This window comes from Podarcis vaucheri (assembly GCF_965113315.1).
Source record: "Podarcis vaucheri genome assembly, chromosome: 1".
NCBI lineage: Eukaryota > Metazoa > Chordata > Lepidosauria > Squamata > Lacertidae > Podarcis > Podarcis vaucheri.
In genome coordinates, this window is record NC_138759.1 from 62302713 (window position 1) to 62330175 (window position 27463).

The 27463-nt window shown below is 40.4% G+C and overlaps 1 protein-coding gene across 4 annotated transcripts in view; it reads left to right on the plus strand.

Annotated features, from left to right (window-relative positions):
• NELL1 (neural EGFL like 1) overlaps positions 1-27463 on the plus strand; it is a 382749-nt gene that overhangs the window by 4473 nt on the left and 350813 nt on the right. For all 4 annotated transcript variants that reach the window (XM_082195852.1, XM_082195851.1, XM_082195854.1 and 1 more), the window contains exon 2: positions 8363-8491. In XM_082195852.1, the coding sequence (XP_082051978.1) occupies positions 8363-8491 (129 nt within the window). The remainder of the gene's footprint in view (positions 1-8362; positions 8492-27463) is intronic.

Below are 27463 nucleotides of genomic sequence, written 5' to 3' on the forward strand. Positions count from 1 at the left end.
GGTAGTGATAATTCTATGGGAAAGACGCATACAATCATCCCACCCTTGTGTTTGTCTTATCTAAATATGGCTCATGACTCACAGAAGAGCAGCTTTCAAAGCTGTTGGAGAAGCATTTAAAGGACCCCTTTTAATTATGTAGTTGATTGTTTATTTCTTTAGTATAAATCACTTTATGTCAAAATAGGCTTTCAATGATTTACAAGCATAGAAACCAGTTATTTATTAATTTCTATACTGATTATCCATAAAGAAAGCTGATCGCCGAAGAATTGATGCTTTTGAATTATGGTGCTGGAGGAGACTCTTGAGAGTCCCATGGACTGCAAGAAGATCAAACGCATCCATTCTTAAGGAAATTAGCCCTGAGTGCTCACTGGAAGGAAAGATCGTGAAGCTGAGGCTCCAATACTTTGGCCACCTCATGAGAAGAAAAGACTCCCTGGAAAAGACCCTGATGTTGGGAAAGATGGAGGGCACAAGGAGAAGGGGACGACAGAGGACGAGATGGTTGGACAGTGTTCTCGAAGCTACAAACATGAGTCTGACCAAACTGCGGGAGGCAGTGGAAGACAGCAGTGCCTGGCGTGCTCTGGTCCATGGGGACACGAAGAGTCGGACATGACTAAACGACTAAACAACAACAACAACAATACTGATTATATTACACTACAGACTTACTCTTATTTGGAGCAAAATTATTGTCAGGCAGATACATATCACTAAGGAGCTGCAGTTCATATGAGCATAAGAGGAACCCTACTGGGTCAAACAAAAGGGGCATTCTGTTCATCACAGTGACCAAATGCAAGAAAAATATGAGTAGAGTAGCACTTTCCTGTTTGTGATTCCCAGAAAACTAAGGCATACTGCAAGTAATAGAGCTGTTATGGCTAGTTGCCATTGATAGCCTTATCCTCCATGAATTTGTTTAACCACTTTTTAATGCTGTCCCAAGTTGGTGGCTTTAATTGAAATCCCTGTATAAAATGCAGTCTCTTCTCAAAGGTCTCTTGCCAGTTTGTTATCTACTTCTCAACAGAACCCTTCTTCATGCCACAGTATATAGTACCAAAGGCTGGCCAGGAATATTTTGGTACTTGAGCCAGAAAATCCCCAAAGCATAGGTATTTCCCTGGGAGTGAAAATACAACAATGATAAGTTAAATAACTATCAGTTTGCTTTTCTTTCATGACATTTGGCATCTGCCTGAAATGACCACCTCACTCTGCTGATGGTGGGGCTTTGCATGAGTGGAATTCGAGGTTAAGCCGCAGAAAGTGGCTTAATACTGTAAATATTTAGATACTGGAAATGGGTGATTGATAACAAGTTCTCCTCTTTTTAGCATACCAAATTGCCCCCCCCCCGATGAATCTTGCTTAAATGGTATAAAAGTGCGGAGTGGAATTTTGATGCCAATGATCTTGTGTGGATGACTGCAAACAATGACATAAATAAAAAAAGTGTGCATGAGGCGCACTCATCCCATTATAAATACCCATCTGAAAGTAAGAAGAGGTCTGAGGGGCACAGCCACCAAGGGGCGAAAAGGAATCAGAAATGGGCTAAGAGCAGTGAGTGGGGAGAAAGAGAGAAGGAGAAAGAATGGAGATAAAAATAATTGAAGAAATGAAGTGGAAACAGACAAGAGGACTATAGGAAACCTCAAAACAAGATATTGTCTTGTGACACACTTGGAACTGTATTCCAATGACAATGACTTTGCTAACTAGGACTATACACCTCTATTTACAGCAGGAGCACTGGCTGCATGTTGTGAAAGTCTCTGGAATAAAAGGAATAGTTGATGGGAAATGTCTAGATCCTGTGCGCCCATTGAGCCACAACTATGCATTGGCTGCGCTACTGGCAGTATAAATTTAAAACCACTAGCATTAGGTCTGCAAAAATATCAGGTCTCTGGGTGGACCTGGCATTTCTCCTCAGCTCTGCCATTCATTATAGACCTTAGTTATAGTTACTGAAGATGGCAGTACCAGCCTGAAAGTGAAGTCAAATACACCTCTGTGGCTCTTCTCAACATCTGTTATGAATGAAGCCAGCAGGAGATTTAAAGGCCAGTTAATACGGGATATCGATAAAATTCACACTATGCTTGGGTACTGCAGAATTAGTGTGTTAAATTTCCCTAAACATTTATGTAAGCTGAGCTGACTTTTATGTGACATAAACAACTTGTATGGCCTGTCTTTCACTTGGCATCCAAATATGCAGCCTGAGCCTAAACTGGCAGCGTGTAATGTCACATCATCATGTAGACGGGGGTTCAGTAGTGATTTTTTTAAAAATAAATGGTTGCGCAAACTTGCTTTTGTTGTGTGAAGAAATGTATGTGGTGTTCCTGTAAAGATGCTTAAGAACAGTTTTATCAGGATTCAGCTACCTAGTTATAATAGCTTCTATTGAGTTCTTAATAATATGTCTAGCTCTTCAAGATGTTCTTCACAGGGCTAACTGACCCTATCGTTAAAGAGAGCAAGGCAGGCAGCAAATTTTGGATGCTCATAAAGAGCACAAATTGCCAGTTGTTGTCCCCCCCCCCAAATATTATACCAAGGAGGAGAAAAGCAAACTAGTTTTTTTTCTAAAAGGCCTTGTGCCTACCATCTCTGCCAACTATGCATGAGATTAAGGGTAGCAATCCTATACCTACAGTACTTACCTGGGAGCAAGTCTTGTTGATTTCCGTGTTGCTTAATTCTGAGTAGAGATGTTTGCCTGGTAAAAGAAGAACCCTTTAATGTTTTATTTCTGTAGGTTTTGGAACATACTCAAATTTTATCTGTGTAAGGCAGATGCAGGAATTTCTACAACCATATTGAAAGTGGCAGCATGGAGGTCTGACTTGCTGGTAAATCTCTGAAATTTTGAAAACTCCAAAACAGGTTCTAAATTTAAATGTTCATACACATTATATTTACCAGGCTATTCTTTTGTTTTTGTTTTAATATAAAAGTCATGCAGTTCTTCACCTGTTGTTTTTCTGGCACAAAGAAAAATCTGTGCATCTCTGTAAGAAAAAAGCAGAGATATATTGTGTGCCCACAGTTTGTAAAAACACATCAGATTTGTTTTCCTTGTGGAAAAGAAACATTTTCACAACCCTTTTTTTTCATTTTTGTGACACAGAGATCATTTCCTTATTGTAAAATCAAAATGTGAGTTGGTCTTAAATGAGCCATACATCTGTTAAAATAATATTCTGTATAATAGTATAGTATTCAAAAATGCAGCCGTAAAAAGTACGGTACTCTATAGTAGAATGGATTTTGGGCAAGCTAGCTGACAAGGGTCCCCAATTCACAAATCCAACAGGAGCAAAGCCTCAAAGACCATAATAACCTTGTGGAGACTAGGGATACCCAGGCTTCTGCACACATCGTTCATAAACTTTAATATCTAGGTTCAACTTTGAAAGCACTGAGATCAGTTGCAGTTTTACTATTCATTTCATGGTTGGAATTTATTCCTTTGTGTTGATTTCATTTTAAATCACTGGAAAAATTCAAAAGGAACAGGGGTGATTTCTGCAGTGCGTCCAAGACACATCACATTACATAATTCATTACGTTGGCTCCCCCTTGTAAAATTCAGCTTTACTGATCTGTTTCTGAGTCTGTTGATCTCGTTGGAATAGTGCATAATCACCTGCAGAGCAGTTTTATGAGTCTGCTGCTATCTTTTATTTCCTAGACTAAGTAGATGCAGAAACAGCTTTCATTCTGACCTCTGGGCATAAATATCCACTTATATCTTAACTGATTTATTTTTGCATGGGAAAGATAAACAGCTACTACCAAAATATGAACAAAATAGCCTGTGGGATATCCAAGATTAGACATGTTCGAAGTAGAACCATTAAAATCAATGGACTTAAGTAAGTGTAGCTCTAAGAATGTAGCCAGAACGCTCTCCTGGAACCCTTGTAGTCTCATATACAGTGGTACCTCGGGTTAAATATTTAATTCGTTCCGGAGGTCCATTCTTAACCTGAAAGTGTTCTTAACCTGAAGCACCACTTTAGCTAATGGGGCTTGCTGCTGCTGCTGCGCCGCCAGAGCACGATTTCTGTTCTCATCCTGAAGCAAAGTTCTTAACCCGAGGTAATATTTCTGGGTTAGCAGAGTCTGTAATCTAAAGCGTATGTAACCTGAAGCGTATGTAACCCGAGGTACCACTGTACACACATTTATATTACATATTCTGGATAAAATTTCGGAAATGGCAGGTCGTTGTTGTTTAAGTGTGAGATTATTCACATTTTGCAGAAGTTTATTCCACATATGTGGAAGCCTGCTACTGTATATGGGGCTCTTTTGCTGCACCAGTGAAATGGATTTTAATGTGTGTTGACCCTTCCAACAGCCACAGGTCTAGTTTTTGTAGTCTTCTTTCCCATCAATGCTGAGGAGGAAATCTTGTACTTTGTAAATAAGTGAGGGCATGGGTCATCTGTGTGACCAGGACTATCGGATAATAAGCTCCACTTAATTCAATTAGACTTGCTTCTGAGAAGAAATGTACAGAATTGCATTTTATGAGACTAAGGTCAACGTAGTACCAAGGAGATCGTTCTGTCAGCTAAGGAGATCAGCTTTGCTTGCCTGGTAGAACTCCCCTTCCTCATCCCTGCCTCTTCTTGGGGTTCTCTCAACCCTACAGAGTGAACTTGGGGAAAATCCAGGTGAAAGAGAAGGGAGAGTCCTTGCGCTGGTTTTCTCTAGCAGAATGAGATACAGTGGTGCCTCGCAAGACGAAATTAATTCGTTCCGCGAGTTTTTTCATCTAGCGAATTTTTCGTCTTGCGAAGCACGGTGTCGGGAAAGTTTTGGAAAAGCTTCAAAAATCACCAAAGTCTTCAAAAACCTCAAAAAAGGCTACCACATTGCATTCTATGAGTTGCTCCTCGAAGTCAAGTCGCAACTGTATTAACGGTGTTAAGAAAAAGGAAACAAACTTGCAAGACGTTTTCGTCTTGCGAAGCAAGCCCATAGGGAAATTCGTCTTGCGAAGCAGCTCAAAAAACGCAAAACCCTTTCGACTAGCGAGTTTTTCGTCTTGTGAGGCATTCGTCTTGCGGGGCACCACTGTAGTTGAATCTGATACTAGGATGTGATGGTACAAATATAGTCTTAGCTCATCAGTTTCCTGGATTGGATACCTTTACATTGATTTTCAGCCATAAATGCCCATTGCCCAAAATTGGAACAGTGCTGTCCTGTCTTACACCATTGCTGTGCTGAAATACTTGCTGAAATGTCTGTATACATGTGAGAACTCTAAAGTACTTTATAAATACATGCTGCTGGTGTTTTAGAAGGACAGCACAATACTGAATTGGGTGGCGCTGTGGGTCAGACTATATGTGTGATTGGCAGTTCTGTGAGTCTCTCTCCCCCCCGCCCCACTTTTTAAATTTTAAAAGCAGCTGCAGGAGGCTAATTGGGAACAGAAAATTGGTGGATGTAATAGTGTGTGCTTAACTCTTTACTTTCCTGCTGTTCATCCATTAAAACCCCCAAGTGGCTTTTGTCTCTATGATTGGGAACATAATTTGTGATGGGTTTTATTAGGTAGGTGAGGGAATATAATTAACTATATTTTCTCCCCCTACAGAACCCACATATGTAGGTTAACAGGCAGAAGGATCAGCTTACTGCTTGCATTTAAAAGTGCGGGGCTGAGAAAAGTTTTAATCCCATTTTATGTAGTTTAATTGAAAGCATAGGTGTTAGCTGTTAGGCTGAGCTCCTCCTTTGTTACAGCGTTTATCAGCTGCAGACTGAAAAGTAAGTTTAAAACATATAGTTTACTCACAGACAAGCATTCACCCTTAGCAGCAGCAGCAGCAGCAGCAAAAGTAAATGCAGGTAAAAGACTTGTGTTTACAACAAAAACAGCTTCAGGCATGGACTTGATATGGGAGCAAGCAGTCAGATGTCCCCCTCCATGGCTGGTTGAAGAGAAAGAGAAAGAACAGGAAATACTTTTTTGTTTCTTCCCTTCCAGGACAGGAGGGGAAATATCACCACACAGAGCCTTCTCTACCAATTATGTTTTTATGGTCTGAGTTCGCCTATCAGCAGTACAGATGTATGGTTTTGCTATCAAGAATATGCATTGTTAGATTTGACTGCATATCCCACAATTTGGGGTGTGTGTGCAATTTTAGACTGATCAATCAGCAGAAAGGGAAAGGATTAAGCACACCGTCTTCTCTGGTTCTCATTTGTAGGAAAATGTTGTAATTAAAAAATTAATAATAATTAGGAGCAGGATGACGCAAGTGGCGCTGTGGGTTAAACCACTGAGCCTCTTGGGCTTGCCGATCAGAAGGTTGGCGGTTCAAATCCCTGCAATGGGGTGAGCTCCTGTTGTTCGGTCCCAGCTCCTGCCAACCTAGCAGTTCGAAAGCACGCCAAAAAGTGCAAGTAGATAAATAGGTACCGCTCTGGCGGGAAGGAAACAGCATTTCCGTGCACTGCTCTGGTTTCGCCAGAAGCGGCTTAGTCATGCTGGCCACATGACCCAGAAAAACTGACTGTGGACAAACGCCGGCTCCCTTGGCCCGTAAAGTGAGATGAGTGCCGCAACCCCAGAGTCTGCGACTGGACTTAACTATCAGGGGTCCTTTACCTTTAAAATTATGGAATTGTACATGACATGTACTACTAATTCCTTCTCCTGGTATATTTTCAGCCAATCTTTCTTGTCTCTGGATGTTTTACTAAGTTGCCTTTTCACTTTTCTGTGGGAATATGTAGAGTTCAGTTTCACAGCTACCTCACCCCTTTATAAACTGTTTTTTTTTTTGTTGTTGGTAGGAATCATAACTCTGTAGTTTGCTTATGTGGAGCACAAGGAGACAATTGCAGTGTCAGAAAGTTGCAATAGAAGAACCAGGACTAAGGGTTAGGTAGCTGAAGAAAATGTCTTCAGAAGTTTGAGCCTCTGGTGGTTTGTGAGTGGCAGCTATACATGTAATGAGTGGCGTCAGCTTTGTTAATGCACTGCTGATTGCCTGCTTGAATAAGGCAATGTATTAGGTCCTTGTTATAGCACATAAGTTGCAGTCCTCTGACATCATGCAACCGCATCTTCGAGCAAAACTTGACACTGCTGGTAGTCTGTTACTGCACATTCACTATGGAAGGATTGTGCACACACACCTTGGTGCGTATTACTTTAAGCAGTTATTACCTTACACGGCTCCTTTGAGAGGTCTAGTAGGTCTAGCTCCTTTGCCTAGCAGGGTGATCTGTATAACAGTATCATACTGGAATAGCAACCATTGCATTTTTTAACCTGCAAAATGCACAAGTTGAAGCTGTATCAGGAATCTGAATTTCCCAAGTGAGGGAGATATAAATACAGTGGTACCTCTGGTTACAAACTTTATTCGTTCTGGAGGTCCATTCTTAACCTGAAACTGTTCTTAACCTAAGGTACCACTTTAGCTAATGGGGCCTCCAGCTGCTGCCGCGCCATTTCTGTTCTCATCCTGAGGTAAAGTTCTTAACCCGAGGTACTACTTCTGGGATAGCGGAGTTTGTAACCTGAAGTATTTGTAGCCTGAGGTGTTTGCAACCTGAGGTACCACTGTACTGGGTTAGTCATAGTTGGAGTATGAAATCAATGAATTTCTTAATAATAACTTAAATTGCTGCCAATGAGTGTACTCTAAAATATGACTCGTTTGGAAACCAGCCTGCAGTTTGGATGTTTTCAGGAAAAACCACAGTGAATTTATGCATTCTGTACTTGAGCACCAAGATAATGTTCCAAATGCAGTAGTACATTTTTGCCTTTGGTGAAAACCCGAACTAGAAAAGGCAATATACAATGTTATTTGTCCAAGTTGCATTCAAAATACTTGGATAATCCAATGAAAGGAATTAACGCAGGTAGCAATATATGGGCTACTAAAGTGTTTTAGTGGGTTGTAAGTGTGTGTATAAGACTCAGTCCTTCGTAATAGCATATCTCATTAAACACAGCCATTACTTGCCCAATACATTACAAAATTCTCCATCCGATCTCTGTCTGTCTTCATGTTATTCATCTTTCTAGTTCTTAAGGTTTGTTTAATTGCAGGGCTCATTTATCATGTCATGCTGTTGCATTAATGATGGTGCTTTATTGTGCCCCGTCCCATACGGTAAAAAAGATCTGGAAAGATGGGAGTTCAGTTTCAGTTAATGCAGTGGATCATTTTTGTTGCTTGTAGGACTAGGCTATTTAAAAATGGAATGTGGCTATAGCACTGTTCATGGTTGCACAGCATATGTAGTTATTTTACTTGAACTAAAAATTAAAACCTGACTTCTTTTCAACCAGTTGTAGGCCTTGGAATGGACCCCAACTTACAAATTGATATCATCACAGAACTGGATCTAGTCAACATGACTATTGGAGTTACACAGGTGTCTGGACTACATAATGCCAGTAAAGCATTTTTATTTCAAGGTAAGGCTAATATCTTTATGTATTTAACAGGAATGAAAGTGCAAGTAACTAATAATTTGGAAGACTAACGTATTTCTTGCATATGAAACATGTTCCTTCCCTCACCAATCTCTGTCTTGGTATCCTAAAAGTAAAGTATATCAAAACCACTAGTAATGATGCTAGATAGCTTTAATACTAATTTTATTTGAAAAGTTTTTGCTTTGTTGCTGGAACACATTTATGTTTGAGGGGGCTGTACTGTTGCCACATGAGAGTTACTAGTGCAGCTGCACGGATACGCCCCCTACATTTCTGCTATATAACTCTCCTGGTATAGCAACCCAAACAAGGTGGGGATGTGGCCAGGACAGATAAAGAGTAGACACCACCATAATAATATATAAATACACAAATAGTGGATCATTATATTGACCATGGAGCTGATGTGAAGAGGAAAATAAAATATTGTCCTCCTTTCCTTCTGATGTCTCCACAATGAAATATAGTATATGATTCCAGTCAGTACCCAATTACAGCCCCATACCTGCCAATGTTTGTCAGCAGAAAATTGAGACACGGGTCAGCTGGCTCGTGCAAGAGCACAACACCAAAAGAGAGTCAACTGGCTGGCTGCCCTGCTACAGCCCCTGCCTGGCAGCTGCTCACTTTCTTCCTTCTTTGCTTGCTTCCTCTGCCCATGCTGCACCTCATGCAGCCATGACAGTGTTGGTGGCTTTGGCAGTGGCAGAGAGGGGCCGACAAGAGCCATGCTCCCCTGCACACAAGGGTTCTGTTTCATGAAGGGTTCCCCTGCTAAGTGCAAGCGCTGCCTGCAAACACGGGCTAATCCTCCTCCTGTGCTTGGTGGGGGCGCTGGAGGGGGAAAATGGGACATTCCCAGATGAAGTCAGAAGCCAGGATTGCTTCTGTAATTCTGTGAATGTCTCAGGGAATTAGGGACACTTGACAGGTATGCAACACATCAGCACCAGGATAAAAACCCTAGAAAAGAGGATCACAACTGAGATAATAGGGTGTGTAGTGTGGGACTATATCTCTCTAGTCTTAGGTCATGCAAGCACAGGGCATATATGGGGGAACCCTGGTGAAGAGAAACAGGGAGAATGTGCAGAGTGCCTAAGTGTCCATTAAATATCTCTGGGTTAAGATAACGAGGGGGAAGTTCTGTTAGTAGTCCCCACACCAAAGAAATTTGTGTGGTGGGGACCTGTGGGTGGGCTTTCTTGGTAACAGCCCCATTCCTTTGGAATAACCTGAAGTGCATCTCACTAGGACATTGCTGTCATTTGTCACCCATTCAGGACAAACTGCTTTGCTTGGGCTTTTGGGAAAGGGTGAGGTATATTAGATTGGATTTTTATTGCTGCTGCTCTTTTGTTTGCCTGGAATTTATGTTGGCTTGTATAACTTTGGTTTTAATTCTGTGTATTATTACCCTGGGAACTTTAGGTGAAGTGCGGTCTATAAATATGGTTGATAAATAAATAAACAACTTGGCCTCACAACTCTCACAGAAATTTGAGCTTATTGCTGACAATTATTTGCTTCAAACATTAACAGGTACCTTGCATTGGGACTCTAGTCAGAAACATACAACAAGAATATAGTGTGTGGTGGTAGTAGGATTGGTTACATGAGTTGTTTGTGAGACAGGAAGGAACAGTTAAAAAGGTTATTTGGCCCATATACAAGCTATACTATTGAGTGTGGGAGTTGCTCCCCACTCCTTGCAGTGTGGTGTTAAGCCCTGGATTCAAACCTGAAACCCCCTATATATAAAACCTGTGCTGGTCCTTCAGGCTAGGGCTACTCTTCAAGCCATTGTGCTCCTTATGCACATGACTGGGTAATGAGGTGGGGAATGCCTACAGCGTGTCTTGTTGTCAGTCTGCTGGTGTGATTGGGAGTTAAAAAATTGCTCTGTGGTGTCTGCATTGTGGATTTGAGGTTGAGGGAGGTCCCTCTGGCAATACTTTTCCTGGTTGCTACTATTAAGTGTGTGGTTTTGTGGCTTCTCTTGTTGCCTGCCTGGTCTTTCCTTTTACCTGCTTGATAAGAGAAACTTAATTCCTCCCTCAGTTGAACTTTTCCCAAGTAGGGCTATGTGTGTGTCTCTTCCAGGTTTTTGGGTCCTGTGTCTTAATGCTGTATCTTTCCATCTCTTTATGTGCTGTGATCAAAAGTTATACTCATAAGCAGTGTGTGGTATAAGGTGAACTGAACTTCTGTGTGCTGTATAGCTCTTTGTTGCTAGTGTTTTTGTGCCTGTGATGGAGTGGCTCATGCATTGGAAGTTGTCATGGCATAACTATATCTGGCAGGATGTGTGTGCGTTTTGTGTAGGACAGTGGTATGGTAAAAAGCAAACAATATTTTTGTCTTAACTTTCCCCACCCAATCAGTAATATGTCTAAAGCCGCCCAAATGTTTGTCCTAGAAAACATATCTATATGAATGTCTGTTTACATATAAAATGTACATTTGTTTATATGGACATATGTAAAGCACAGTGGTACCTCGGGTTAAGAACTTAATGCGTTCTGGAGGTCTGTTCTTAACCTGAAACTGTTTTTAACCTGAAGCACCACTTTAGCTAATGGGGCCTCCTGCTGCCGCTGTGCCGCCGGAGCACAATTTCTGTTCTCATCCTGAAGCAAAGTTCTTAACCCGAGGTACTATTTCTGGGTTAGCGGAGTCTGTAACCTGAAGCATATGTAACCTGAAGCATATGTAACCTGAGGTACTACTGTATTCTGAAACATCTTAAAGTAATTCCAGAGTATATTGGGATTGGGGAGAGGGATAGAGGAACTGACTGGCAGCTATTTTCAAGATGTCTGTAATCCAAAGCAGGATATGGGGACAGAACTGGCTTCTAGAGAAGGTGGGGGCTGAAAGTATATTTTTGCTGTTAAGTAGTGTTTGGGTATGAGACAGTGTGGTATGAAAATTTATATATACATTTTAATGTTCCAAGTACTTCACATAAATCATCCTGGTATTCTGTAACATGGACCAGTACTGTTATCCTAGTATTGATCGTGTACATATGAGAAAACGCCTAGCCTAGGTGAAGCTATACTCCACATTGCCATTATCCTACATCATATGGAGTGTTAGTCTTAAATGGGGAAGAATCTGACAGTGCATGGGGTGAAGTCAGGGTGAGGTCAGTTTGATCACAGTGCTCAACCTCACCACCACCATGCTCCTTCCCTGCACTATCCTGGCAAATGGCAGCCCTTCTCCTCATTGGCTGCTTCTGGTTGTATCCAGATTGTGTGTTCCTGCTTACAGAAGGTCTTTTGTTTCCCCCTCCTTTCTGTAGCCCTTCCACCCTGTACCACTATTTTGAAGGGTCCTTAAGCCTCCAAAGCAGTTCTTATTAGGATGGGGGTCAGAGCGGGTAGTGGCATCACTGATTGATATAGTGATGGAGGGCTCCACTGGCTCAAAGAGCCTTCTGTCAGTGGAGGGACACAAATTGTGTACAATCCAACCACTGTGATATTATTTGCACACTATAAAAACCTAACAAATATTTACAAATCAATAGTGGAGCCACATGGTAATTTTCTCTTCATTATGGTCCACTTTGTTCATGGAGCTATGATCCATAACCCACATCAGAAGGCTTATGTAAACTAGAATAATATATTTGAGCACGTGGCAAGTACCTTTCCTTCATAAATAGCAACCCAACAGCAACCTGCTGCTATTTCTCTGGAATCAGAGACATTTCTTACCAATCTTCTTGATCTTTGGCATTTCTCACGGTCTCAATTAACTGTTCATACTGAAGTGTAGGGACACTGAACGGGTGTCCTAATCTCATTCCTAGCAAAGCTAGAGAATAAACATTTTAATAGTGTTGTGCTTCGTGATCAGGCTGTGTAGTTAGCCTATTCACAATGTGAAGTTCCATGCAAATCTGTAAAGTGAACTAGAAAAGTTGCAGCATTGTAAGGGAGCAACGAATGGTTATATGAACCCACTCTGGGTTAGTTTGTGATGTAATCTGTTCGCTGCTTTCATTGACCTATCTGCTGCTTTCGACTCAATCAATCATTAACAGACTGTGGGAGAAATTCTCAAATGCTAATATAGACCCACAACTATTATTATTAATTCGTGAACTGTATAGTGGTACAGAAACACGAGTCAGAGTGGGCTTAAAGGGAGGTCTCTCAGAAGCATTCATGACATCGAGGCATGAAACAAAGCTGCATATTGGCTCCCACACTTTTTAACTTTTATATAAATAAAACTTTTATATAAATGATATGGTGCCACAGCTAACACAGGTGCAATCCCCCGCCCCATCAATTAGTAATAGGAAGATATATTGCCTGCTGTACGCCGATGATATGGTGCTCCTATCACTCTCCCGATTAGGTTTTAACAATCTGCTTACAGCTTTCAGCAGGTATTGCAAGCGGGAAGAGCTTGTTGTGAATTACTTCAAGACCAAAATTATGGTCTTTGGGAAGTGTGGTCCCAGATTCAAATGGAAAATGGATCAGCAGAACTTGGAGCAAATACGCTCCTTCAGATATCTGGGAATCCTTGTCACTGGGACACTATCTTGGAAGGGGCACATCGAGGCTACGAAACTCAAAGCGCAGAAAGCTTGTGGGGCATTAATGAAATTCTATTTTACAGTGGGTGGTCAGCTATTGGAACCTGCATTAAAAATCTTTGCTGTTAAAGTGGTCTCCCAGATGCTTCATGAAGTAGCAATATGGGGCAGGACCCAAATGCCAACAAAGCCTTAGAAATAGTGCAGAACAAATTCATCAAGAAAATGCTCTTGCTCCCCAACGGGACTCCAGCTGCTCTTTTCTGCATTGAAGCTGACATGACAGCAATACAGGCTAGAATTGATTACCTGTGCTTAAATTATGTGAAAAGACTTCAATTTCTTTTGGAGGAGAGATTCCCCGCTATATCACACACAGAACAGAAACAGACAAAATGTTGAAATCCAACGCCTCTTATCCCAATACCAAATACAAGATTTTCAGGTGACTATGAAGATGAACAAGAGGCACTTAAGAGATTGTCTCTTTAGGTCCGATGCAGAAAGGGATCTAACCACGATGGCTTCTACCAAGAGTTTGCCATGGTTTCCACTTATTAAAACGGAGCATACCTGGGCCAGTTACCTGTCAGATCTCCCACTTGCCGTGCTTAGAATTGCTTTCACAGAATTATGATTCCAATCGATGCCCTTGGCGGTGTTGGATGGATGCTATGGCAAAGTACATTATGAAGAGAGACTTTGTCTATGTGGGCAACCCTGTGTGGAGGACCTGTGCCACTATTTATTGCAGTGCCCGTTATATATAGACCTAAGAGACTGATTCATAAAACCCCTGTTTCCGAATGGAACTCACTTGAATAGGGTGGAAAGGGTGAAATAGCTGCTGAGCAATACTGATGACTTTGTAACTTATAAAGTAGCACTCTATGCATTGGCAGCTAAGAAGATCAGGAGGAAAGAACTAGGTAAAATAGCGGTTAACTGCAAAGGGGATTCGGATATTTAATTTGGCACATTTTACTAGAGAATCTTCTGCTATTCTGTTTTATGCAACAAACAATCTTAGTAGTTGTGACCGTGGTTTATATTGTATGTGTGGTGCCTGATGATGTTTATGGTTATTGCTGTTTTTCTTTTTGTTATTTTTCTGAATGATGCCATGGCCTATGGCTAGCGCAATAAAAGTCTATGATGATGGGTTAGTTTGTGACTCATGCCTCCTATGAAATACATAAACAAACAAACAAACAAACAATATTCAAGATACAAGGATATCTCTATGTGTGTGTCTCTTAAATGCAAATTTAAAAGAGAATAAAGTGATATTTTTCCAGTATGTATCAAATTTTGCATTATCATTATTATTACTATTATATTTAAACAGGATGCAAGGATGCTGACAGAAACTAAAACAACAGTTAAAATATACAAATCTAAAAAATAAATAGTAATCATTAAAGTAATTAAACCCTAATAGAATTTTTAAAAATCAATGAAAATACAGATAATAAACACAGCACAGCACTATTGCAAGCCTTTCTTGCAATCAAAATTTCAAAATGTAAAACATCAAAATTTCAAAATGTAAAAATATTACAAGTGTAATGCTTGACCCAGCAGGAAACCGTCAATTTCAATGAAATAGCTAAATTAACAAAAAAGAAGAGAAACCTCTGTTGTCATTGCCCCATCACTGCATGTGTTAAAGCACTGTGATCCATAACTTAATCAATGTAAAAATTCCTATACATTTCCACTTTATCTATATCAGCATTATCTGCATGCGAAAAGAAAGGCACTCAAGATGTTTAGAATTGATTTTTCTTAATAGTTCTGTTCAGTTTTATCATGCTTAATAAGATTATATATAATGGCAGCATTTTTTTAAAAGTAAAGGCCATTGTTTCACTGTAGAATCTGTTGAGACTTTCCATTGTTTTGCTGCAGATAGCATCTGCATAATTAATTTCTTATGAGTTGGAAATCCTACTTCCTTCCATCTTCCGTTCAGTAGCACAAGCTGAGGTAACAAAAAGGCCAAAAATGGATTGAACAACCATGTCAGTTTCCTGCAAAAAAACCCTTTTACATGCCCTTTAGACATGAATGCACGTATCTGCCTAATTTTCCCCAAACCTCAATGCAATTTATGTCCAGTGACACAGAACCCTGTACTGAATGAGAAGAGTTGCTAGGATGGGTGGGAGGAGGAACTAGCAGCAGTATAAAAATGGTGGGTGTGGATAGGTTTAAGGGTGCTTTGCCATGCCAAATCTCTTTATTTGAAGTTGAATTTCCTTGGACGAAGTTGGTGTTGGGAATTTGTTGCAGACATATTTGTTCAGTATAAGTACAATTGTAGACAATCATTGCTCTGACTAGAGTACCTGTAGGATACAGGTGCTTATTGTAGTTGAACTAGGGAAGGCTAGGGTGAGGATGAAAGGGGCATGAAAGGGCCTGCAAAATAGAAGGAGGGGTGGTTTCATAATTGGGCAGAAGTTGAAAAGGATAGTGAGTAGTTGTAATGTGTGGTGAGAAGAATACAGAAAGGGCTTCAGGGACGGGGGTGGGAAGGTGAAAAGTGAGCTCAGTAGTTCTAGAGGGGGCAAGGGGTTAATTTGGGAGGAATGGTGGGGTGTTTGTGAATGGGGCAAGCAGAAGTGCAGCCCCTGGTAGTTACTATATTTAACAAAGATATTAATTAACCACATAACTTTGTGCACTGCATATTCTTGTAATAAAGAAAAGCCTACAAGCAAGACTTCTCAGAAAGCAAGAGAAAAGAGGAGCAAGGCTTCCCCAAAATGCAGCAAGTATGGGCAGAAGGAAAACTTCCCTTTAAAACCATACCAAAACTGAGGGCCTTTGTTGAAGTCTCTGTTTCATTCCCTACTGATGTAATTGAAGTGCAAGTCTGCTTTTTTGCCATGCTCTCCTGGAATCGTTCACAGACTCTCCTAACAGACCTAGCATTCCCAATTGCCTCACTTCTTTACCCTCGAAATAAATAAATAAAATTGTCCAGTAGCACCTTAGAGACCAGCTAAGTTTGTTCTGGGTATAAGCTTTCGTGTGCATGCACACTTCTTCAGATACCAGCATGCACACGAAAGCTTATACCCAGAACAAACTTAGTTGGTCTCTAAGGTGCTACTGGACAATTTATTTATAAATTTATAAATATATTTATTTCGACTGTGTCAGACCAACACAGCTACCTACCTGATTCTTTTCCCTCAGCACTGTGGACAAGTCTCTTCAGCCTAGGCTAAGTGATTCAGCTTCCCCAGTAAGTCTTCAACCACCACACCACTTTCTGCCTTCCTCTCAGGTCAGACAGCTGCCTTGGATGCAGCGTTGACCTGCATCTCCATAGACTGTTGAGAGTTCAAAATGACCCCCAGGCTGCACACCTGATCCTTTAGGGGCACAGCCCCCAACACCTGCCCACCTCCTAAACCTGCAACTTCCAACCAGGACATGCATATAGTATACCATACTTTTGCATACTGAGGGTTCTCTTTCCAAACCCTAATCACCTGTCTAAAGTCCCCCAGTGACAGTTAAACCTGCAGTCATCTGACCAGGATGGAAGACTTCCCCTATCAAACACACTATAAAGTAAATTATTATTCTAAGGACCGACAATATCATTTAGAACACTGCTTAAATAATCAGGATTCTATTACAGTATTCTGCAACCCTGTTAAGGAAGTTATTTGAAAGAGATGTCTTTGTGCTAAGCCTTAGGTGGTTGAAGAAATGAGTTGTGAGATGCTGTTAGATGAGTATGTTATAGTATAAGCAAGGAGGTGTTTTTCACCCAACTTAGAGCAGAATCCTAGCCACATCTATTCAGAAGTAAATTCTACTAAATTCAGTGGGGATTGCTCCCAGGTTAGTGGGTTAGGATTTCAGTTTTCTTTAATAGAGCAGATATTTTTACATTAGGCATCATTGTGTCTGTTTTTTGGACAGTTTCTAGCATTTCTAGAGACTTTTAGGATGAATTCACAGATGGCAAACAGCTGTGTAGTGACTTTTGAGCAGTTACCGTATTTTTCTGTATGTAAGACTAGGGTTTTTTCCTTTAAAATAATGTCAAAAATTAGGGGGCATCTTATACTTTGGGCCATCTCCCCCCATTTTCTTAAATCTGAATCCCCCAAAATAGGGGGTGTCTTATACATGGGGGCATCTTATAGACAGAAAAATATGGCAGTTTAATGAATAGGTAAAATACCATGGCGGTGCCCTGGGTTCTAGGTCTTAAGTTTAATGTTATGCAATATTTATGTTGCCTTATCTGTAACAGGAGGTGGCAGCACTTCATAGTCTTTTCCCTAGTAGGAAAGCAGAATTGGTTAGGATTGCAGGATCAGAAATAAGGAATTAATTGCAGCTTTGGTCTGTTCTTTGCAGAACAATGAAGGGGAAATAATCTCTACAGGCATAATTAACTGTACAAACCTAGGCAGTATTCAGGGCCATCGTTTTCCTTTTTCTTCTATTTCAGGTTGGTGTTTAAACTTGTGAAAAAGTGGCCCTGTTAGAGGTTGCTTCCAAACAGCACCACTGATTTCACAGTGCTCATGTTATGTCTGGATAGTGGCAGCAGTGGCGATAATGTAATACTTAGTATATATATAGAACTTTTAAAATATTCAAAGCATTTTGCGTTCCTCATCTCAGTGACCATTTCTAAGATAGGCCACACCATCATATTAACAGATTGGGGGTGGGCTGAGGCTAGTACATTCTGGATTGCGTAAAGCTACCTAGTGAATTCTGCTGACCTGAACAGAGGTGGATCAGGGCAAGGTAAAACTGCCTTATACAGGGATCAGACTAAAAGTTGCTTCAGCAGCAGTCAACTTCAGATGGAGACCTATATAGGAGCAGCAGTTCTGTCCCAGCTGCAAGCTTGCTGGGTGGGCAGGGGGTGGTCTTCAATTAATGAGGATTGCTCCAGCAGTTCTTTACTCCAACAAAACGGGAGACATGCTGGTTGTATTGGGGCTTCTGTAATGGAGTTTCCTGAATCAGAGGACAGCAATGTAACATCTTTGGGCTATTAGAGCCCTGACACCACAGGCTTGTCTTGGTAGAAGTGCTTCTTGAGCTGGACCTGTGTGCAGTTACCCTCCTGACTCCTGACTCCTCAACTTCATCCTCTTCATCCTTAGGGCCATGATTGATAGGGGTGACTTTCAGACAATAGGCATCATGTTACAGCTCAGTCTCTTGCCTTAGCTTCTAGCTTTTAGATGACACAGTTAGACAAGAACTGTATGTCTAAGCTGCGCCTTAGTGGGCAGATCCAATTTAGCATGACAGTTAATGCTATCTTCCTTGCTGTTCCTTCTCTTGCATGTACTGTTTTGTCTGTTTCATCTGTATGGCACCATGTCCTGGGAAATTGAAGACAAAAGTCATGGGAGCCTTTTGTTGAACTGTGAGACTCCACAGCTCTCTGACAGATGCTGCTCTCATCTCTGTCGTATATGGAGGCAGGAGGAGAGACACGGGGTGGGGAAGAAACTAACCTTTCCCTATTTCTTCAAATCCAGGCTGATTCCTGAAACTGAACTGCTTGTCTGCATTTTAAATATTCTGACAACTAAGAACGTATCTACTCTTTTCATGTCATTTTAATAGTAACTCCAAATAGAGAGCCCTGTAGTTGCACTCTCTGTCCGGAGGTAGTATTGCATAATTATAGTGCAGCAGGGGCCCAACTTCATGGGATGTTTAGCTAGGAGCATTCAGATTTCAAAGAGTTGTCAATACATGCTGGAAATGTAGTCTGAAATGTGTTAATGGCTTTGTACAAATAGAGACAGGATTTGGTTTGAAAACTATTTGACAGTTTACCTTTATGTAGATTCTTTCTCTGGATATTAAGAGAGATATGTTCTCATTATAAACCTGTAGTCCGACCAATTTTTTTAGTTCCTGTGGCATATGTCTATCTAGATGGCATAGCATGCCTGTCTGTTGTCTGTCTATGTATCTATATGGTCTTGTAAAGGACCTCAAAAGCAATGTAGCTTAACCCATATTTTGCAGTATAGTAAGCCAACAACTTTTGTGGGGGTTACATTCCGGGGATTGTGCTTAAAGCCAAAACAATGCATGGTCAAGACACATTGGGTGCAGTGGCAATGGGATTGCCCTTTTAATTTATTATTATTATTATTACCAAGCACATAAAGCTGAATGTGCGCAAGATAAGTATGTTCAAGTTGCAGGCTTACTGTACCTTGGATCCCAAACGCCTTGCAATTTGAATGTTTTGACTCCCAAACACCGCAAACCTAGAAGTGAGTCTTCCACTTTGCAAATGTTCTTTGGAACCCGAATGTCTGATGGTGCTTCCGACAGAGCTTCCTGAAGCCAATCAGAAGCTGCGCCTTGGTTTCCAAACATGTTGGAAGTCGAATGGACTTCTCTAACCTACTTTTCATTGAGATGGAAAAACTGTGCCTGGGTTTGACTGCTGAAGACTGATATTTCTGAAATATTTTCTATTCTACCCCCCCCCATAAATCATGATTTCCCCTGAAATGCTAGCTGTTTCTGTGGAAGATTTTTTGGGGAGAGGCACATGGAAGCACTCTCATTCATGTGCTCCCCCCCCTAAAATCTGAAGTGGTTGAACTCCAAACACTTGATTAGTACCTCAGGGTTTGCTGAAGGTTTGCTGAATCATCTAAATTTTTATAAGGTACCTTTTCATATTCTGGTAACTTCATGACTTTCTTGTCTTTGATAGTGTGCCAAGAAATGGTGTCTCCCTCTTTCTTTCTTTTTACAAAACTACTGCATTAATGAAGTAATTGATATGGCCTGTTACTAAAGTACTTTCAATCTTCAGCACGCTGTGGTGGCCAATTGGGCTTAAATGAGAAGGCAAATTCTATCAAGGAGTTGGTTTCAGCGAGTTCAGAATCTGCAGATTTTCACAAATGGGCTGACATTGTTAAACTGCTCCTTGAATAACCCAAAGCAATATGCATGTGTCTTTCTCATCCATGAGTGTCAAATATAAATTGGGAAGTTATCAAATGATTTGACAGTTCTTTAATGCAGTTCACCTTCAAAAACTCCAAAGTGCCTTATGATTTCTAACAAGCAGACTATCAACATCTACATGCTATAAAAATGCATTGATCACTAAAACCAGTATTTCAGAAGTTCAGAAGAATTAAATTATTCCTAGCAGCCACTGTGCCACAAAATCCGTCATATACAAATGTATACAGATGTATACTGATGTGTGCATCTCATTTATATATGAACTGTTAATTTCATAAGCTGGTTTAGCTCTAGTTTAGTGAAGGATGACTTGCATGCAACGACAGATCCCTGTGCACAATTCACAGCATTTGCAAATGCTGTGGCTGCTTTGGTGAGAGATGACCCTTTGCCCCATGTCTAGCAGGCCAGCTTGCTGCTCCAGATCCAGACAGAGATATAAAAGTGCAGCAGACTCATGTATCCATGGTGGTGCTTGCATTCATTCCCACCCTAACCTGTCTGTTCTCAAACAAAGCAGTAACACTGTGGCTTTTGACTTGCCATCCCTTTCAAATACAAGCTTTATGGAAAGCTTGTTTCCTAGTAGAACGAAGTCTTCCTCGCTTTAATGTTTATCCAAACATGTCTCTCTTGCCCATCGTTTGCTGATAGCAGAGGAGGAAGATCTTCACATTATTCTGCCATTATACAGATGGAATCCCAAGAGAAATGGTGGACATTCTTAGTAGCTACTGAAACCACTGTCCTGATGTATTGTAGATACACTGTCAGTGCACCAGTAGTCATACCGATTTGCTGTACAGATTTATATACAATGGCTGCTCATCTCTTCAGAAGATAAGAGGCTAATCCTATGCATATTTACTTCAAAGTTAATACCACATAATTGAGTGGAGCTTGCTACCAAAATATTGCGACATTCTTAGTCTCATTACATTGAAATAAGTACCATTTGAACTGGGAAGGACTTCATTTAAAGGGTGTTTTTTTTTGTAAACCTGTATAGATCTTGTCTTTCCGCTCATTTTATCTCTTTACTTTGTGACTGCCAAAGTGTGTGGGTCACATTAGTTTTATAATGTACTCTAACTATCCCTGCTCAGCCTGTTGAAGACTGTTTAAGCTGAATAATATAATAAGGTGGTGCCTGATTTTGTATAGGTTTTCCTTTATGTGTGCATTGCAGCTCAGAGATTGGTGCTATAAGGCTTTCTATCCTCCAAGTGTTTGATCCTGAATGACAACACATGAGCGAACACCCAACTGAAGAGAAAACTCAGGGACATGCATTTCTGAAACTTTTCTAGCTTTTCTTGGCTTTGGCAGCAATCCTTGTATAGCACACTTCTTTCTGTGGAGAGCCAAAAATACCCACCCCACTCTCAGGAAGGCATTCGGAAAATAAGCAGCAAGATTTCTGAAATCACTGTGTATTACTAGGGTATGCCATTAATCCACTGCATAGCCTGCTTTCCTCTTCCCTTTATTCTCTGAGAGGTGATCCCTTCTTTCTGCAAAGCAGTGCTTTGATCACTGATTGTTGTGCATCACTGTTTAAAGTCTGCTTTCTCTGCTTTGCCTGCTATCTACACAAGAGTCTAATGCTTAGTCTTTTCCGCTCAGCCTTTCTTCTCAGCACATGTTCTGTAGCTTAACGCTGTTGTGCCTGGCTGTGTGGCTGACTGGATTTATTGTGTCAGGACACTCACTTAGCCCTTTCTATATATTTTAAACAGGGCCATTATTATTATTATTATTATTATTATTATTATTATTATTATTATTATTTTCAGGTGAATATCCTGAGGAGACCTGTATTATATGAGTGACATCTTTTGATTGATATCTCAACCGCAACCATCCCCAGTGAAGGGCATGTAAGAAATCCAGTGGTCATAATATTCTTAATTAGCACTCTTACTTTCCCCCTGAATCCATGGGCCTGTGTGTTCCAGTCAGAAGAAATTGCATGTGATTTAGTAGTAACCATATGAGGGAAACACAGAAAAATACACACACACACACAAGTCCTTATGTTCAAATGAAACTTATATAGAATTGTATAATTATGGACAATTATACATTATACTCTTTGACTACATGCATTTTTTTCACTCTGCTCTGGCTCTATATGAATCTTTTCAGTCAGTTCTTCATTGACAAGCTATTCCAGGGCAAGGAATTTAAAAGGCAAAAAAGAAAAGAAAAAAAGTCATGCTGTGGAGCCAGCGGTACTTATTGGCATCTGTGGTGGACCTGCCCATTGATCCATGCTTTCTGGACTGCAGTTACAGTCAGCAACATTACTGGTAACTTAATCCAGCCAGATCTGGCTCTATATTGAAAGGCGCCAACTCCTCTGTAACATTAAAACAACTTGTCCTGTAGCGACAGCCAGCCTTGTAGCCCAGGAATGGAAAGATGGTTAAAATTTCACTATTGACAACTGGTTTGAAAAGGCTGTGCATATTGCAGTCATGAAAAAATTCACTCATCTGTATCTGCTGTGGGGAACTGCAGAGCTTAAAGAACACGTGGATATTTGGTGGACCTTTATGACGTATCTTAATGATTCTGTGTCAACATAGTCTCTGCAAAGGATGAATTCATTTGGAAGCAGCTTTAACTAGTATTCTGTCCATTTGTTTTCCTCATTCAGAACTTACTTCATTTGTCTATTTCCCCCAATACTTCTCCCCTTACAATTAGATGTCAATGCACTTTCTTTCTTTTAATATAAAGGTGATATATATTCAGTATTTAAAATTTATATTCATACGGTGTTTTCCCCTTTTGTATACCTACCATGTCCATGCGTATTGTTCTTTTCTTTTTTAAAGAAGTATACTTGTTGAATTAATTTTTTACTTTTTTAGAAAAGGACAATGCTTGGCAGGGGGTTGGACTCGATGGCCATTGTGGTCTCTTCCAACTCTATGATTCTATGAAAAGCATTATAAGGAAGTGATACCATATGTAGCAGTATGTCCATCAAATCATAGGAATATATTATTGAAATGTGAGCTATTGGATGGCTTGTCTTTGCTTAATATTAGTGAGGGTCCCCCACCCACCCAGGAACAAACTGTGTAATCTTGCCTTCCCATAATAAACACTGTTCATTCAGAACTTGGAATTTTCACATATTCAGATAGGGGGCAGGGCAAAGTGAAAGGATTTGTCTGTTAATTGCTGATGCCACAACGCTCTTTACTCTGCATTGGAAAAGTTTTTCCTGTCGGGATGAGACATTTGGTAGCTGTCTTCTAGATGAAAGATGATAGATCTTCTGAACACAATCTGTTACTCTCCTCTCATACTTTTAAAATCCTGGTTTTTAGGCATATACCTTGTCAGTTTGTTTATTATTAAAATGGATTATGATATTTTCATCTCACCCATCAACAGAGTCCTCTGGGTGGTTCACAAAAATTAATAGTAGAAATGGACTAGGCAAAATTGTTTGCTATAAATAGGATTCTAAAAAGTGAATCACAAGACATAAAGAAGGAAGGAAGTACATAACCCCAAAGCTCTGCTCATTCATATAATGCCAAACCACAGTTTATATTATGTTTGAAGTATACTTTTATGTTACTTTAGGGCATTTTTGTGCTTTTGTCGATATCTTAGTTACTGGTAGCTTTAAAACTGTGCTAAAGAAAATTTCAGGGATCTGTGTTCTGGCACCAAGTATTAAATGTTTGGGCTAACCTATTGGCCTATAACAATGTTATTAATATAGCTGCAACACCTATTTAACACATAGATCCCATTTTACTTTGAAGTGACTCAGTACCTGAGGTTCCTAGACCAACTGAAGCATCATCTGTCTGTAGCTGCTGTGGAAGCCTGCTTATTGCCACATGATTTGGTAGAAGCGCTTGATATTACTTGTATAAGTTTTTTTAAAAAAAGGAATATTGTGGCTGTACTCAGACTTTTACAGCTATACTTTCCCACAACAAAATGTGTTTGAATACCTCCCAATGTATTTTAGGAGCCTTTGAAAATGATTGCAAAAGGTTTTTCATATTTAACAACAACAGTAAGTCCTATTCCTTGACTTACCAAGGACTTTACGGGAAAGTCTTTTTCTAGTGGAATTAAGCCTTCCTGGCTTTCATGCTTCTCTTTTCTCTTGGGGGCAGTGTCTTTCTTATAGTAGCTCCCTATGAAAGATCAGTTGCAAGATTTCTCCTTAACCATGCTAGTGAATGTAGATAATGGAAGACTGTATCTCCATACTGCCGTTGGACTTTTCAGCACTGAAAGGTAGCCTTTGCTTAACCAACCTCACCCTCCAAAGGCAAAATCTTAACCTGATGCTAAAAAAATAGCCCCTTATTGTGGTGTGTGAAATGTCCAATGCATTTTTCTAGTTATTTTCTTCATGGGCAGCAAAATCTTACATGCTTGTAACACTGCCCAAATATATAACATGTTTTGTTAGCCTGTGCACAGTTTTTCTGCTCCACAAATTAGGTTCTCCCACAAAAAGCTCAACAACCTTCAAGAAACAGTGCTTTCCTTCTTAAAAAAAGCTCAACAACTTCCATCAAGCACCTAATAATCTACTCTTCCAGAACATTGTCCCAGTCTCCTCTCCATTTTGCCCCTGTGGAAAACACCTTTTCAGCTAAGACTCTTAGTTCAGAAGAACCATTTTCTGGGAAGTCCTGAAGTCATAGCTCTGCCTTTATTTCCTGCAAACTTTATGGGATGATATGTTATAAAGTTATCCTGTCGATTTGGCAAATGCACTAGTTGCTGCATAAGCTCTACCACGCCCCCTAGCACCAGACTAAAATTCCTTTAATTATCCGTTGTTCCCGAGGAGCTTGTGCCTTGTACATGGAAATAATTTTTGATATGTTTAGAGACACATGTTCTAAGTACGCATGGTAAATAGTAATAATGATGATGATGTGTTCAGATTCGGTATGTCGGACATGTATTTGACATATCAAGAAAAGAGTGATAAGTTGTACCTGGAAGATCCTCTTCTCCCACATGAAACTGGTTATCAGTTAAGTTTGCTGTTGTCTGGGTTAGAGATTAGGCCAGGGCGCCCCAACTTTTCATACCAAGTGGGCAGCAAGAATACTTTGACACAGAACCTGCAGGCCACACACTGCCTTGTTGTATGTGGCAGCAGGGAAGGGAATTTGGTGGCTAAGGAAGGCACTGAGGCTCTGGAAGGGTCCCACCTCCTTCCCAAAGCTGGGAAAGCACTAACTTGGGAAAGAGGCGGGAGGACTCCAAGACCCTGCCAGAACTCTCATGCCTTCTTCCCAAAGCCCAGCACCTCGCTTACCTGGTTTTGGGAAGGCAGTGTGGGGGCTCAGGGCCTGTCAATTGTTTCTGAGGGCTGCCAGAAAGACCTCAGGGGCCACATGTTGGACCACCACAAATAGCTAACAAATGGTTCCCAAATTATAGTACACCCTAATATCTTTGTTGGGTTTCCATGTTGCATTTCTGGGCGCCGTGCTCTTGTGTGAGCCATTCAGGTTGCTTGCCATTGCTGCCCTTGTAGGAGCAAAATTCCATAGTTTAATTGCGCACTATGTGCAGAAGTATTTCTTTGACCTCGAGTTCTAGTATTCTGAAAAAGGTTAGAAAAAGTCTCTGTCCACTTTCTCCACACCACACATCACTGTATACACCTCCATCATGTTTTCTCTTACTCACTTTTTTCTAAACTAAAAAGAGCCAAAGATTTGTAGCATCATTTTTTTTGTTTTTAGGCTGTATTTCTGTGTTTTGTAAATTGCCTTAAGGGAATTGCAAAAATGGGATATTATTACAGTACTTAACTCTTTGTTAGGGTTTTTTATATATAAAAAATGAACAGCAGTTATTTCATATTAAAGATCGAAAGGTGTTACCAACAAGGTAAATATGTGGGCATTGTACAGGTTAGTCTGCACCAGGCTCATTGGCTTGTGGAATTAGCACACGTTTCAGCAATATATTACATAGTTACCACCATCGTTTATGTGATGCATCTTTCTTTTGCTGACTCGCAAACACTGTGTGTGTGTCATATATATAAATACACACAGACAGACAGAAGCACACACAAACAGAGGCTCAGTGAATTATAGGGCTGTGACTCTATTGAGTGATTCTAATGACACTATAAATCAACTGAATGAAGTCTGAATTGCTGAAATCCCAAGATGGAATGCAAGCTCTGTTATTTAGTATGTGTTTGTTTATGAGTTTAAATAGAATACATGGATCTGCTTTCCAAATAAATCCAATAAATTGGCTTGGAAATGCTTTTTCTCTCTTGCATGCCTGGATCAGCTTTGGACAGCGTGTGTTTTCTTTGTTTTTCTTTAATACTAGAATTCTAGTTTATTTGAAGCATTTTGTGAAACATTTAAGCCCTAATTTTGTTGTGCTAGTACAGTGTCACAATCTTATAATGTTCAGCTTGTTTCGGAGAGACATGGATTTGACACAGGAGGCTTCATGCATCTAACACAGACTCTTGTGATACCTTTCTCCTACCTTGAGAAGTGGCATGTTCATCTTTACCACCTGTCACTATGATCCAATTGAGACTGTGAGGTTTTGGGTCACTGGGCACTTTTGATTCTCCCATTCACTTGTTGTGATTTAGTTGCCCTGGTCTGAAATATAAGTAGATACCCAAGGGCCCCCAGTCAGTGACTTCTCTGAGGTCGTCTCTCTTGACTGTCACACTTCTACATTAGACCTGTTGACTGACTTGAACATTATGCTTGATTATCTTCTCATTCAGCCCCTTAGGATGCATCCTGGGACTGCTAGGGGAGACAGGAATTAACCACTTAGGCTCCACCGTGAAGTGCCTGGTTTTGATTTGCTGTATCATTAATTATACAATAAGAGTCTGTTTCCTATTGCCCAGTGGTGGTTCTACCTGAGTGAGCAAATACTGTGTTGTTCTGGCTTCCGTCATTTAAAACTTGGAGGGCACCAATGCTTAATTGAGTCTTCCACATCTGTCATCCTTATTTTCTAGAACATGTTTATACAATTGGATATCTATAACTCCTATCAAGCCTGATCATTGGCTTGTCCAGGTGACATTTGGAAGGTAACATGTTGACTACCCCTGGGGTAGATAATAGTCCTGAAACCCCTTTAACTAGCAACTATATGTATATGTTTTACAGTGTTCAGGAGCAGATTGAATCCCAAAATGATTGTGAAGAATTCAAAGAGTTTCCTTAACTGGCACAGCTATTTTCCAATCAAAGGGATTGCATTGCAGTAGGAGTCCTCCCAATATGCTCATACATGTCTTGAATACTGTCATGCATTTGAGTGCCCTGGGTGGAATAATTACTGTGCTTTTGTATATTGGATGTAGTATTAAAAATTGC